This window comes from Prionailurus bengalensis, chromosome E4 (assembly GCF_016509475.1).
Source record: "Prionailurus bengalensis isolate Pbe53 chromosome E4, Fcat_Pben_1.1_paternal_pri, whole genome shotgun sequence".
Classification (NCBI taxonomy): domain Eukaryota; kingdom Metazoa; phylum Chordata; class Mammalia; order Carnivora; family Felidae; genus Prionailurus; species Prionailurus bengalensis.
In genome coordinates, this window is record NC_057360.1 from 12,164,967 (window position 1) to 12,180,786 (window position 15,820).

Below are 15,820 nucleotides of genomic sequence, written 5' to 3' on the forward strand. Positions count from 1 at the left end.
TACAATTGTGGTATCAATTTAGTACCTTGAATTTTGTTATAAAATACATGCTACTTATTTTTTCTATATTGTCACTGCTAGAAGATGAATTAACAATACTCATGTCTACCTAAAATTAGGAGAGACCTATTAATGGATGCATTTTTTCCCTGCCTTTCCAGCAAGTTTCCTCCAAGCCTATATGCTGCCAGGATTTCTAAAGCACAACAGGAGGAAATAGCAGGGACTTTCCTAGTTACACTGGATCCGCTCATCAGTCAGCTTCTCACATTTCAACCTTTCATGCAGGTGGTTTTGGATAGTAAGTTAGGTAAGCTTCAAAACAGATTTACTTTTAAACCCTTCAGTAATTATTGCATGTTAGAGGTAGGGTTATTTCCCTTACATAATCAATCATCCCTTTTAAAAATTTTATTTAAAATTCCTTCTATTTTTTTTAAATGAAAAATATGTTCCACGAAAACAATTATGCCTCTACCTTCCTTTACACATCACGAGCAGATTTCTGTTGAAATTACGTAGAGTATGTTTTTACCAATTGGTTGTAACTTAACGAATGTGTTCTTATTACGTGTGAGAGCTGCCATGTGAACTGCAGTTCCCACAGTGTCTTCTGCTGGTTGTCGTCATGGACAAGCTGCCCTCTCAGCCCGAGGATGTGCAGGCCCTGTGGTGCACAGAACGCCAGCTCCTGGAAGCGAAAACCAGGTAGCTGACACGGTGGTGGTGATGTTCAGTCATGCTAGAGAGGGTTTCAAATGTCCGCCATTGGGAATGAATTTGAAGTTAAGGTCTTCCAGTTAATTACTCCTGTGTAGACCTCATCTATATTGCTACTTATAAATATAGATTCAAAATATATAAACCTGTAACAGATGCTAAAAATATTTGCAGTGTTTTAGAAGGTTTTGACTAATACTCAGTGTTATAAACGCTGAGAGTAATAGGGCAGATGCGTTTACTAACATTTAAAACTGAGCTCTGAGAAACAATGCTCTACGCTATAAGTTCCCTCCCGGGAGATTTCACGCGTATTTGTCCCCCTTGCCACCGCCAGGCAGTAGTCTTACTCCCTGGGTTATACCTGTTGTAATGTCTGCCCTCTCCTCTAGCCCGTGCCGCGTGCCACCCACCCGGTTAGTCCCCCTGAAGCCCAACTGTGAGCCTCCTGTTCTCCTCAAAAACAAAAGCGTGATGGCGGAACCGCTTAGCTTTGCATCTTGAGTCCATCGCATTCTGCCGCCATCACCCATTTTTGCTGCTCGTCCTGTCGCTTGCTTGCTCTAGTCATGCTGGTTACTCCTGCCTGCCTTTTCCTCGTGCTTTGTCTTCTCTGCCTGTTTATATTTTGCCTATTTCTAACTTGTTATTTAAATCCTCTATGAAGATTTCTTAAACCATTTCAATCTTACAAGGACCCCTCTATCTTTTTATTTAATGTTTATTTATTTTTGAGAGAGCAAGAGACAGAGTGTGAGCGAGGGAGGGGCAGAGAGAGAGGGAGACACAGAATCCGAAGCAGGCTTCGGGCTCTGAGCTGTCAGCACAGAGCCTGACGCGGGGCTCGAACTCACAAACCACAAGATCATGACCTGAGCCGAAGTCGGACGCTTAACCTGACTGAGCCACCCAGGCGCCTCAGAATGACCCCTTTCTTATACCTATTTTCTATTTTATATAGAGTATCTAATCCATATTTAAATTTCAGGTTCTTTGATGACTTTTGTTTGTGACTTTGTGTAGTTCAGTACTATGATAAACATTTGGTTAGAAAAAAAAGGAAAAAAAGGTACAGAAAATTCTTTTCCTTTAAGAAATTTGTCGAACAGGGGCACCTGGGTGGCTCAGTCGGTTAAGTTAAGTGTCCAACTTCATCTCAGATCATGATTTCGTGGTCTGTGAGTTCAAACCCCGCGTCGGGCTCTGTGCTGACGGCTCAGCCTGGGGCCTGTTTCGAATTCTGTGTCTCCTTCTCTCTCTGACCCTCCCCTGTTCATGCTCTGTCTCTCTCTGTCTCAAAAATAAATAAACATTATAAAAAAAAAAGAAATTTGTCAAACAATGATTATATTTTATTTTTATGGTTATGTATTCACACACAGTGGAAACTGTTGTTGATACATACCTCTTGAGACATTTTGCTTTGCTAAAATAACCCCCCTTATGTCATATTATTATTATACCTGCTAATTATTAAAATGTTCGTAACGTTCAGTGCTCTCAATGTCCCTGCAGGGTATCTCTATTTAAAGCCATTTTCTACAGTTTTGAGCAGTGTTCTGGTGAACTCTCTCTCCCTGTTCACCTACAAGGAGTAAAGAATAAAGGGCAAGCGGAGGTTGCTGTCACCTTGTATCAGCATGTTTGTGTTCATCTGTGCACATTTGTCGCTTCCTTTCATCCCTCACTGTTTCCTGAGCTGGTAAGTTTGCTATCTGCTGGGCTACACTGAGACTACCCTTCTACTTTCTTTTCACTGAAGTTTTGATTTATAGGCAGAAGAAAGGAACAGTTCATGTTTTCAGATGTCATTCTCTGAGTTTGCACATTTCACCCTATAATTCAGTTGTGTCTTAGGAAATGGTAATCCTAGAGCCCTGTGGTATTCAGATGTAATGGTCAGCCAGAACATTTGAGAAAACATTTTAGGTGGCAAGATATGGAAATATGGAGTGAAAAGAGAAAAAATGTTCGGACTTTACCTAATTCTGTTCCATAAAGAGAAGGAGAAGTAAGTAGTAGATTGTAGTACCAAGTCTGTAGATCTTAGGCATAATGTTGAGTTTCTTTAACGGAATTAAACTAGAAAAGATGTTGAGAAAATTGTGGGGAAGAAATTCTTAGGATTTACATAAGGATCAGTATCCTTTAAGATGTTTTACAGTGGTTAATATCTAGCACTAGAATCTTTGTGGATCCTAATGATTGAGTAAACACATTTAAAATCACTTTGGAATCTCCATAGCCCAGCATAATGCTTAACATACAGTAGGTGCTCATCAATGTTGAGGCAATGGTGCTATAGGTTCTTTCAGATACTAGAGAGTTGAACCTTCCCATTGAGGATCTGTTGTTATTTGGATTGTGATGGTGTTTTGTTGTTTTATTTTGAGAAATGTAATAGTAATCATAATTTATCATGAACTTTCTGTTTTTCATTAGGATGTTGCTCTGTTGAATGCTGTGCTTAGTGCTAATCTGATCACCTCTTTGTTAGCTATGGATACATGGTGCTTCCTTTCACGGTACGATGTATTTTTTTGGTTTTTGGATTGATTTATAGTAGTAACTGAGAGTAAATGATGTTATAATGTAAGCTTAAAGAAAATTTCTGTCTCAATAACCCTTTACCAGCTGCCCAAAATGGTTTGATTTCATAGCATAGCACTAATTAGGAACTAGGTTCCCATTTTCGTTTCTGCGGTTCAAGCCGATAGATAACTGTTGCCTAGGTAGTTTTGTATATTGTGCTGTTCCTTGGCCGTGGATAAAATTGCAGGTTAGAATATTTAGTGCTTTTTAGAAGTTCATCTCCTTGCTTTTCTGAATAATTGTATGAATTATTTCATAAAGATTGTCTTCTCTTAAATCACAGGTATGGGACTGCTGAACTCTGTGCACACCATGTCACCATAGTGGCTCATCTGGTGAGGAGAATTACAAGGTCTAAAACACCTACTTTCCATGCAGTTCCTTTAAGGATACGATAATCTGAAAGAATGTGAATATCAAAAGGAGAAATAGTTTGATTGCTAAATTGTTTTGGCAGTTTCTTTGCTGTGCTTTAATTCTGACGTTATTGAGAAAGATGTATCAGAAACTGTAAAACTGCAGAAATTGTCTCATATTTTCAAAATCTTACAGGATTTCATTAATTGGTCTGAGAAAGAAAGACTAGGTTAACTGAGAATAAATTTAAAATTGAATGCAAAGTCGAAAATATAGTTGTAATTTTGCTTACTGAGAGTTATTCTTTTCTTTCTCCCTTTAATATGACTTACACAAGGTGCCTCTTGATTTTATTGTCTCTCGGTCAGAATGATTTGAGAGGAACTAATGTGACAGAAACTTATGCCTTTTGAGAAAGAAATCATGCTTTGTGAATGGATATAAAGAGAAAATGATGTAGTGATGATTTAATCTTTTCAGTGTTGATCTTTTTTTGTTTTCAGATTTTGAGATGTTTGATATATTCCATATGATATGGTCATGATTTGTTTGTTATTTTGGGTTTTTTGTCCCTGACCTGTGATAAAGATCTTATGTGGGTCCATGTGTCTTTCATTTCTTAGTAGCTATTATGCCATATATTTTTTAGTTTACTGTTGAAAGATGTTGTAGACTAAATCCAGTGAGGTCCAGTGACCTGAACAGCTAGTCTGTATGTCTCCATGGCTAGCGGTCTGGAGCACTTACCCACTTCTGAATCCTTAGCACGTCTCGTACAAAGCAGATCCATAGTAGTTTTTATGTTACGTATATTATTTTTCAAATAAAATAAAAGCTCTAGTACATTATGAAAGGAATTGATTGCCAGAACATTGATCTTATAAAATCTTTTAATGGAGCTTCTGTCTTAGAGTTATACCTGTCTCTGCACTGTTGTGCTTAGATCATGGACAAAATTCCATGAACTGTCATTGAGTAGGGGATTAACATATCAAGTTATCATCAAAATAGTGATTCAAAATAGAAATCCCAAAGGGTTGTTTTTATTTTTCTTTATTTTTTCTTCAGATTTTTATTTAAATTCTAGTTAGCTAGCATGTGGCATAATATTTTCAGGAGTAGAATTTAGTGATTCGTCACTTACATATAACATCCAGTGATCAACACCAAAGGGTTGTTTTTAAATACGGTGTCAAAACCCTTTTCTCATAAAAATCATCTAGGTTAATGAAAGAAAAACAACTTATTTAAGAAAAGCTCTAAATAAAAAATCTGCATTATTTGTAATCTTATATTCCAAAAGAGCTGCTGCTAATATTTGGGCATATGAAAGCTTGTAAAAACTATGATTTTAAGTCTCCTCTCCTCTCCTGTCTTTTCCCAGATAAAATCTTGTCCTGGAGAATGTTACCAGCTCACCAACCTATCGATACTATTCAGGCGGCTCTTTTTCTTCATGGCCCCACCCCAGCAGGCAAGGATAGGATCTTAGTCACTGTCTTTGGGTAGCTGCTGAGAATTGGATTCAGACTCTGTGAAAGCTTCTCATTGTCCCATTTATGGTACATTTGAATGTTGACATGATCTGAGTATAAATTTTTAACGTATTGATTGCTTTGCTTATCGCTTTCAGGTGGGTTTAGATTTTGATGTTGTTAAAGAAAAATCAGAGCCATCCAGTGTAGTCAAAGTGATAAAAGTGGATTTTATTTTGGGATTGTTGCTATAGGGAAAAAGAGGCCTCAGTGTAGAACTGGGCTCGAGTCTGAATACAGCACAGACTGGGAGGGATTCACATTCAGGGAGCAAGGTGTAGGTCAGGAGGTGAAAACTGCTGAGAGGAAGTGGTGATTCTTGCTAAACACAGACCCAGGTGATAAAATATCAAGGCTGAGGATGCTTTCTAAAAGGACTTAGCAGAATTCTTGCTAAACCTGGATGCTGCAAGCCCAGGGATGGACACAATCCCAGATGGAAGACGAGTTGAGAAGAGGCTTGGAAGAAGAGCCTGACTTAAGTTTGGTCAGGAGAGAGCCTTTGTCGCCGTCTTTGCTGCAAGTTACAGACAGTCATTGTCTTCCCAAAATATATCTTTCCCCTTGTTTCTCAGCCATTTAAGATATTGACATGAGAAAGTTCTATATGCCCTTCTTCCCCTTTTAATTTATCGTAAAGACCGAGAATATCTGTATGCCCTTAATGATGTCTCTTATTTTTTACGGCAAATAAGCTGAACTTTTTTGGGAAAATGGAAAGTACGATGAGCCTTAGTTGATTGGTCTTGTGAGGAAAGCCAGCTTTGCCACGATAAAGGAGAGTCTCTGGCTACGGACACCTGTGTCGGCCAGTGCAGTCCCTTGGACTAGCGCTTTGCAGCTGTTTCAGGAGCTGCTTAGGGCTTTTTGAAACATCTAGGCTCCTGGACCTTCTCCTGTGAATGGGGTGGGTGCAGGGCGGAGGCAGTACAGTGAGGCCCCGGCATTTGTGTTATTATTGTCGTTGGAATTCCTGCATGATTCTGACATGGATACGAGCTTGGGAACCACTAGGTCAGGGAAGGGGGTTTGAATCCTGTCTAACTGTGACCTTGGGCACAGCATCCTTTCCAAACCTCTTTCCCTGTCTATAGAATGGCGGATATGTGTTGACTATTTTGAAAAATTTTGTAGCGACCCAGACGTAATAGAGGCGAGACACTTAGCATAGTGCCGTGCTTAGAAGGGTGCTCAGTAAATATTGGGAGTCGTTTCTGAATAGAGTATTTGCCTCAAGTCCACGTCTAAGAGAGAAGCTGGACAGGCACCAGAGGAGCCGTGCTGGCCTCCTAGCCCCCTTCCTTGCAGGTGGTGCCGATGCCGAAAGCACACCGGGCCCACCTGCTAGCCTTCTAGAAAACACAGAAGTGTTGCTCTTCTCCTCTCCAAAACCCCCAAAGAGTCGTCTGCTCCACGTCCCTTCAGATTTTAATCCCTTTTATTCCCCTCTCAGGGGTCTTTCTCTTGGTTTCTGGGACACCGTTCTTCACAGGGGCCCTGTGAACTGGGAAGCCCTTCCTGAGGGTCCGTTTAACCTCAGTTTTCTCATTTATTAAATGGGAATAAAATTGTCCTTTTCCCAGGGTTGTTGTGAAATTTTAACTTGTAGAATACTACAACTCAGGATGAATGATCTAAGCGAGGTCTAGAAATGTGGTTGTAAATAAACTCTAGTTAATGTTTAGAGACATCTTAGACACTCCTCAATTGTCTAAGTTTTTCCAAATAATTGAGGCTATCAGATTTGGAAGTTAGGAATATTTGAGAGGTTACTTTTAGCTTTTTCCCTCGGTTATCAAATACTGGTTTCCTGGTCAGCTTACTGTGCTTCAATTTAAAGGGACATGTCTGAATTTGAAGTCTTGTCTGAGAGTCCGTGGCAGTTAGCTAATCCTAAAACTGAGGTACTGACCTTCCCTAGACAGAGCTGAGACTTGAGATTCGAAACGCGAGCTGCTCGAAGGGAACACTTCACAAGTGTTCCTTCTTCTGCCAGGCTCTGCTCTTTCCCCTTTTCCCTGAGGACATGATCCCGCCTCCTGAAGGCAGGAGGGAGGGAACGGGCCTTCTTTGAGATGGACTGGGCTGCGTTCTGGGCACTTCAGTTCTCGGAGTTCCCGCGTCAGCCTGTGGGTGGGGCCCGTGGTGTTAACGTTCATTCTGCACGTGAAGACACAGTAGCTCAGGGAAACTCACCATGACGAACGGCTGGGCCGGGATCTGTGCCAGATCCGTCTCACTCCATCCAAAAGCTGTGCTCGTATCGGCCCGGCCCCGGCTCCTCTCTCAGCTCTTCTGCAGGCGGCTGTTCGGGGCTTCCTGTTCGCAGGGTGCCGGTCTGCCTCCTTGTCCCCGTAGCTGTGAAATCTGCTTTTCTTGCTGAGGTGTGTAAAGCTCGCTCATTAATTTTTAATAGCGCTTTGTTTAAAAGAAAAAACTTGGAAACCACTGTGCTATATCTCATGATACCAGAAAGAACATATAATCTGGTAGAAACTACAAATTTATTAAAGTGCTCATGGAGAAAGGTGCTGCGTAAGGAGTACCAAAACTGGCACAAACCAGGTTTTGTTGGGAGTTCATAGCTTAGAAGATCATTTGTGGGGAGGTATGGGTGGGAACGGGGGGAATAGGGGAAGCTGTTGGAGATGGAGGCATTTGTGACATAGGCTAAAGGATGGGGGAGGAAGGGCGGCTGGGACAGGGGTGAAGAGGGGAGAGCACGCGCTGGGGAAAAGGAGAGACAAGCAGCGAAGCTGGAAGTAATTACTGTTTGCACACAGGATGGTATCTTTTTAAAGGTGAAATAAAAACCCAGATTTCGTATTAGTGGTGCAGCATTAACATAGTGGAAATAGTTGATCCCAGTTCAGTGATGTTTTACTTAAAAAAAAAAAAGTGTGGCAATAATTTGGGGGGAACTGCCAGTAAATAGGGAGATTAAAATGTGTTTCTGTTTCAATATGGAGAGTGATTATTGATATCCTATTGTCTCTTTCAGTGTGTAACTGTTAATAATATTTCTGTTTTATAGAAACGAGCAAAAGTACAAGGTTACTGAGAGGAAAGGATTTAATATACCTGGTTTAAGTAGACTGATAGTTGTGTTGCCATTTTTATCTAAAATAAAAAGTACTGTGAAAAGAAAAAAAGTACTGTCGGTATTTGCATTTTAAGCCCACTGTTGTATTTTTCCTCTCTTCTCAATTTTAACAAGGGAAGTCCTAAGTCTCTGCAAATTATTCACTTCTACTTCACTCCTTATGAACTGTTGTTAGCACTGGCAGTTTTAAATATATTTTTTAAGTTTTATTTATTTGGGAAAGAGAGAGAGCATGGGGGAGGGGCAGAGAAGGGAGAGAGAGAGAGAGAGAGAGAGAGAGAGAGAGAGAGAGAGAGAGAGAATCCCAAGCAGGTTCCACATTGTCAGTGCAGAGCCCAATGTGGGGCTCAAACCCACAACCACAAGATCATGACCTGAGCCGAAATCAAGAGTCAGACACTTAACTGACTGAGCCACCCCAGTGCCCCTGAATATTTAAAATTGTATTAAGACTGGGGTTTTCAAACTCAAAATCGTAAATAAATCACTTTTTCTATGTAATAAATTTTGTCAACGCCTACCCTTTTATGTTGTCCAGGGCATTATTATTTGTAATTTCTATTTTGGCAAGGGAACTAGTTCATTCACTCACTGGATTTTATTATAAAGAAAGGTCATGTTCAGCTGATGTCTATCAGTTGGCACATTTCTCTTGGCCCTCCTGATGCAGTTTGGTTTCATGAGTAAAGCTGCTTATTATAATAGACACATAGCTCATCACAGGGTCCATTTTTCTGGCTTTATCAGCTGTCCCAGAAGATAGCCACACAATTTCTCCCTTGTTTTGACAGCTAAATATTGTCTGCAAACAAAATCCAAATATAAATATAATACACAATGTGAGAAAATTACTCTGTCAAATTTAACATGGTAGGGTTTTTTTTTTAATATAGGAAGTTTTCATCAAGTAGATTTGAGATACTACAAATTGAAATATTCTTCTTAAAAAATTACATTAATATACTTCCTAGGTTATATTTAATTTAGAAATTCAGTGCACCATTATTTTTGCTGTTTTTCCACTGGAAAGTATTATTTTAACTTTTTGTTTTTTTAATGTTTGTGTTCTGTTTTTAGCTAGTCTGCCGATGCCTCATTTTTAACAAACTAGTGCTGTTTTTCTGTTAACTTGGCAAAGGCTTTGAATTATTTCAGTGGTAGAATGGATTTGCTAGCCACATGATTCTGAACTGGTGGCTTACGTTTGTGAAACAAATTCTGTGTGTCCTCTGAGAGCAAAGCCAACTAGCCTAGTGGAAAATTGAACCGATGAGCTTTGCTTCTTTCTGTAGGTCCTTTGTTCTAATCAGCTGAGATAACAGTAAGCCGCCAGGGTTGGCCGAATCGCTCTTTTGGCATACCTTGGAATATTACTTTTGACTTAACAAGGTCACGAGCACACATGTTCTTAGGAAGATAATAGACTTACTGGGTAGGATAAAATAGCTACCTGACTAATAATGAAATAGATTATTTTTAACATCTCTCAGTGCCTGCATATCATGTTCCACTTAAACTGCGTTTTGCATTTGCAAACAAATGCAACAACAGCGAATACAATAATGCATGTTCGTGTCATTTACCTCGGTCTGGTCCTTGTCAGTTAAAAGCTTTTTAAAAACATAAACCATGGGAGCCAGTTCTCCGCTTTTGTGTATCCATTCATCAGATCATCTTCTGTTACTCTTCAATTTTTTTCAGGTGGAGTTTATCCAGAAATTTTCCCCCAGAGAAGCAGAAAATCTGTCTCTGTGGCAATATATTTCCTTCCAGGCATTACCTGCCGAGCTTAGGAAACAAGCCGCACAAGAGGTCGTCGGAGTAGGCATTGCACGGTGTACGGAGTGGCTAAGCAATAGGCGTACTTTGGGAGAGCTTGACTCTCTGGTAAGAAAAGAATTTTGATTGATTTGGTTCATTTAGTAACTGTTTATTGAGCACTACTTAAGGTACTAGTGATGGGTTGTTAATAAGAAGGATACAGTCTCTGCCCTCAGGTTAGAAACTAGCAAGCTTTCAGATTCTACATTGTAAAGGGGTCTGTGAGAAACTTACTCCATCTTGATGTAAATTACATTGGGGACTGAGGGTCTGCAGTTCAAGACACACTGGACCAAGATGAAACTCAGTATGAAATATTTTATTTGCAGTGATTTTGCTGACACATCATTAGATTAGGCAGACATGACTCTTCTGTTTGACAAAATGCAGCCCCCATTTTAGACACACCTATTCTGAGTCTTTATGTAGTTCTTATGAGCTTTATGTTCCCTCTTAATGAAACGTAAAAGAAGTTCATCCAGAAGAAGTAAAAACTACACGATTTTTTAAAATTGAAAAATTGACTATACTACATGTGGTTCAGTTTTCCAGTTTAGTATCATTTTCTCCTTCATTTATTTCATCCAGCAAACATATTTTGAACACTCTTGTGTGCCAAGCACTGTTCTAGGCATTGGGGATAGAATAGGGAACAAAACAAAAATTCCTGTTCTCATGAACTCGTACTCTAGCTCAGCTGTGGACAGTGAAATAAGTAATGAATATATTTGTAAATGTTTTAGATTAGTTTGGGATAAGTGGAGAAAAATCAAGCAGGGATGGGGACAGGATATTCAAGGGGCTAGGGGTCTATTTGCAATTTTAAATTACGAGGTCAGGGTTTTTTCAAGGCTTAGATCTCCACACTGAGTGTAAGTGTTCTGACACTCTATTCTATTCATGGCACTTGATGATAATGAAGTCTAAAGGAGCTGAGGCCCCAGAGGTTATGAATAACTTAGAACTCTGCATAAAAACCTGTGTCAAATTTGTATTCTAAGACCCAGTGCCATCTTTTCAGCTACTTCATTAATACATTTTATTAAAAAATAATTTTAATAAAATAAAATTTTATTAAAAATATTTTTTTTAATTATCAGGATAATTTAAAACATATACACATATTAAAGGAAATACAAGTTTTTATTTGCATTTATGTTGAGATAATTTGAAATACACAGGAGTAACTTAGATTGTTCAGGTTTTACATTTATTGTGCACCGATTTTTGCAGTTGAAGATAAAACATTTTTTGGAGTAGGCAAAATAATGCACCTGTTTTCTAAACTTGAATATATCTTTGCCCTGACCAAAACTTTATTTCAGCAGGTCATTTTACATGCTTATTTGTAGAAGGAAATAGGTAAATCTTAAATAAAAAGCTGTGTGCTAATCCTTCAAAGTTAAATGTTGTTGAAGTATGATGGGTTAAAGGCATTGTTACTAATCATTACGTGCAGCCCACTGCACTCCCGGCCAGTCAGAGAGAGAGATTCCATATATGGATAAGAGCAGATCCAGATAAGATGGTTTTTAGTTTCAAGTTCTAGGTAGTGTACTTCTCAAGTATTGTATCTGTTTATTGAATGCAGAGTGTTGTTGAGGAATTTTAAAGATTAATTATGAAACAACAGCAATAATCAAAATCTAGTAATGGTAGAAGATTGCTAGGTGCATCATGTGAAAAAAATAGACTCTGTAGTTGATGAATATTATAAAATTAGCTTGATTATAGGGACAGTCTGTATCATTGTATTAAAATACAATGCTGTTTCCATTTTGATATTAAACTTTAACCTAAAAGGAAAAAAAAAAATGTAGAAAATGAAGATGTTTGTCTGTAAGGAAAATTATTTTTAATAAAATGTATTAATGAAGTAGCTGAAAAGATGGCATTGGGTCTTAGAACACACATCGGCCACGGGTTTTTATGCAGAGTTACAAGTTATCCGTAACCTCTGGGGCCTCGGCTCCTTTAGACTGGGATCTAACCTCAGTTCTTATCCTCTGTCTCCACTTACAGAACACACAGCTTTCTGCTCTGCTTGCTGTGTGTAATTCTGCTAGTGAAGCTTTGGATATTGCACAGCAGACTGCAATTCTGGAAATCGGGAGTCAGCTTTGGGCATTTTTAAACACTACGCTGGTAAGGAAAGCAGCTGATAATTTCTCCGGGGAACAAATAAAATACTGAAAAAAGAATAGCACCAAAATTTCCCTGTAGAGTGAAATGTATGTAATTTCTTTAGGTGCTTGATAGAACTTGCAATCAGAACTTAAAATACCTATTTGTGCTCTTTCAACCAGTTCTTTTTGAGCGTGACAGGATTCCACTAGTAAAACTAGAGCCTAGTAGAGTGACTGACAGTCCAGCTAACTATTTTCATGACCATTTGGACCCTATTAAAAAAAATCAAACCCTTCTTGGTATTGTTTCTCTTCTCTGTTGGGTTAGTATAGCCTGTTTCTGTGGTTCTGGGGTCTTCCATGAAATCTTTTGGGCAGTGGAGAGTGACCTGGCCTAAAGGCGGCAGGGACAAGTGGATGGCTATGGCTGCTTTGTGTTCCTCTTCCCCAGCGATGGCAGAGGCCAGGTGACAGGCTAGAATTGGGATGATGGGTGTCCCACAGATGATTGTGGTTTCCAAATGACATTTAGTTTAAAAATCTAAATAGGACATTTGTTTTCTTTGAGTAGTGCCAGCTGCTGGAAGCTGAAGGCAACATTCACACTTCCGGTAAATAATAGAAATGGTTTTGCAGATAATGTTTTATCATTAAAATTTACGTATGGTTAAATTTCCCTTCTTTAGTATTTTAACTTCAGGAAGTGCTTTCCCCCAATCCTCACAAATCATTCAGTAAATATTCATTGAGGATCTCTCTGCTGGTGATCTAGCTTACCATATCATGATAGAAACCACAGTTACAGAGAAGAGAAATGGAATTTCTGGTCATGTGATCTTGAGCAAATTATTTAACCTCTCTGCCCCTTTTTCTTATTTTTTGGTAAAGTGAGGGTAGTAAGAGCTACTTCGTAGAGTTATAAGGTATATGTGAGGTAATATAAAACACTTAGCATATTGCCTAGTGTATAATAAATGTTCATTAAAAGGTAGCTATTTTCATGTAATTGAAAATTTTCACCAAAATTATTTTGTGTTTCTTATTTAAGGTAACAGGTCGACCTTATGTTCAGCAGACACTTAGCCTTTTACTTTCACTGTTGGGATTTTTCATTCAAACTCTAGATCCTCATCTGATAAGTCAGGTAAGAACAGTGAACAAATTGTTGATACCTTGCTGAGGAAATTATTGAACTGGTACGACCTAAAATAGCTTTGTAGAAACAGCCCTTTTTAGCGATTTGTTGCTCAGTTTGCTTGTTCCCCCTTTCCTGCTGGACTGAATGTAGACGTCACAGGTTTGCTTTATCTTAGGGCGGTCCCCTCATTTCTTTCACTCATCCAGTAGAGTATGGTTAGGATACAGGCTGTTGGTTCAGCCCACATCTGTTCTTCCCTATCTCCCTGATGCCAAATAGTCCAAGCTTTAACTGCCCCAGAACATCCCTGAGGCCAGGAGTCATAGCTCATGTGTGAACTTTGCATGCATACCGTGCTCAAATGTATTTCAGCAGCTGTGGGAGTGCAGAATATAAGCAATGTGGACTTAGGGGCCATCTTCACGGTCTCTTTGAAAGCATGATTCTGACGTAAAGGACTACTGAATTTTCTCTCTGGCCCCCAGCCTGCATGGCTGGAGCAGGCAGGACGAGGTCACTGTCGGGGGGATCCTTTTGATGCTGCCTGGTCACTGCCTGCCTTTGGCGTTTCTAAGCCGATACAGAGAGGAGACGGCAAAAGGCCTCCGTCTTCTCTGAAATGATTCAGAGGCTTTGGAATTAGTCCATCTTGGACAGAACTGATCCCCCAAATCGAGAGTTGGCTTAAGCTTACAGGCACATTAAGAAATAAACAGTTATGAGGTAAAACTAATCATTCCTTGGAGGAGGATGGAAGGAATAATACCTTATCACAGGACCGTATATGCTGGAAAGCAGAACTACTAACACTTTGCTTTTTAGTAGCTTGGTTAGTGGTTGTGCACATTCACAACTTGGCATTAACAAATACATACTAATGAGGTGCAGTTTTAAATTACATATTTATAAAAAAATTACATATTTATATATGCATAATATGTATATGTGTATGTATATGTGTATATATGTACATATGTATATGTATTATATTAAATATATGTATATATGTATTATAGTAAGTAAATTACAAATTCTATATGCATAACATGGATTAAATTACAGAGAATGAGAATACAGTAAAATCATTGACTCAGACTTTGTGGATTCTGAAGTTTCTAATCTTTTTTGAAAAATCAAATATGGATAATTTTGATAGAATTGTGTCTACCTTTAAAAAACCCACATAACTAAAGTTCTAAAATTTCAGCATAAGTAAATTGTTCATTTAGGTGTTGCTTCTTTTATAGGAGACTTTATCTCTGTGTTCCTTTAAACCAGGGATTGGCAAACTATGGCTTCCTGGCTAGGTTCTCCCTTCCTGTTTATAGGACAAGAGCTAAGGATGATTTTTACATTTTTAAAGGTTTGTAAAATAAAAACTAAAAAACAAAACAAAAAAAACCAAAGAGTATGCAGCAGGGAACATACTACCTACAAAGCCTAAAGTATTTACCACCTGGCCCTTCATAGAAAGTTTGCCGATCCCTGCTTTAAATAATGAATTTCCGTCACTATAATTTATAATACAGAACAACTATTAAGGATTTGAAAGGAGAGCACTGGTATGTAATTTTTCAGGAAGATACTTTTTTATTTTTAACAGCAGCTGGGAGGATGAATACTGTAATAATTGGGCCAGGCATTTGTTTTTCTTCAAATTCCACTTGTGAAGTGTAGGCTTTATTGAGTGTTCAGCTGTTTTGGGTTTTGTTGTGTTTTCCCTTCCACACATCCATCAAAATCTTACTCATTAGGTCTCTACAAAATACTTGTTTTCATTTCTAACTGTTCTTTGGTCTTTGCCACTTTAGGTAGTAACTTTGCAGACCTCACTGCTTAAATTAGAGCCTCCTGACCATGTTTGTTTGGCAGTGCTTGATTTTGTATCTTCTCTGGGAAATTTTTTTATACCTCAAGCTATCCAGGTAATATTCTTCATGCTTTTGTTCCCCAAATTCCTTTAATTCTTTTGTTAACAAAATCTCTGTAAGAATTAGTAAAATTTTCAGGCTTCTGATTTCTGTCTGAAATTCTGTGGATTGTTGACAATGAAAGTTGGGGGGGGGGGATGTATTTTTTTTTTTTTTAATTTTTTTTTTTTTCAATGTTTATTTATTTTTGGGACAGAGAGAGACAGAGCATGAACGGGGGAGGGGCAGAGAGGGAGACACAGAATCAGAAACAGGCTCCAGGCTCTGAGCCATCAGCCCAGAGCCTGACGCGGGGCTCGAACTCACGGACCACGAGATCGTGACCTGGCTGAAGTCGGACGCTTAACCGACTGCGCCACCCAGGCGCCCCATGGGGGGGGGGGGATGTATTTTGTGAAGAGAGGATGACTTTGTCAAAATAGAACTCATTGTAAGTTTTTTTCTTTTTAGAAAAATACATTTTGACAGACAAATAATTTAGAGTTGGCAGTAGCCTG

The 15,820-nt window shown here is 38.9% G+C and overlaps 1 protein-coding gene across 3 annotated transcripts in view; it reads left to right on the forward strand.

Annotated features, from left to right (window-relative positions):
* CE4H1orf112 (chromosome E4 C1orf112 homolog) overlaps positions 1 to 15,820 on the forward strand; it is a 45,302-nt gene that overhangs the window by 24,062 nt on the left and 5,420 nt on the right. For all 3 annotated transcript variants that reach the window (XM_043568542.1, XM_043568543.1, XM_043568544.1), the window contains 10 exons: positions 162 to 310; positions 579 to 708; positions 2,236 to 2,422; positions 3,163 to 3,245; positions 3,596 to 3,647; positions 5,054 to 5,143; positions 10,009 to 10,194; positions 12,151 to 12,273; positions 13,303 to 13,398; positions 15,204 to 15,317. In XM_043568542.1, the coding sequence (XP_043424477.1) occupies positions 162 to 310; positions 579 to 708; positions 2,236 to 2,422; positions 3,163 to 3,245; positions 3,596 to 3,647; positions 5,054 to 5,143; positions 10,009 to 10,194; positions 12,151 to 12,273; positions 13,303 to 13,398; positions 15,204 to 15,317 (1,210 nt within the window). The remainder of the gene's footprint in view (positions 1 to 161; positions 311 to 578; positions 709 to 2,235; positions 2,423 to 3,162; positions 3,246 to 3,595; positions 3,648 to 5,053; positions 5,144 to 10,008; positions 10,195 to 12,150; positions 12,274 to 13,302; positions 13,399 to 15,203; positions 15,318 to 15,820) is intronic.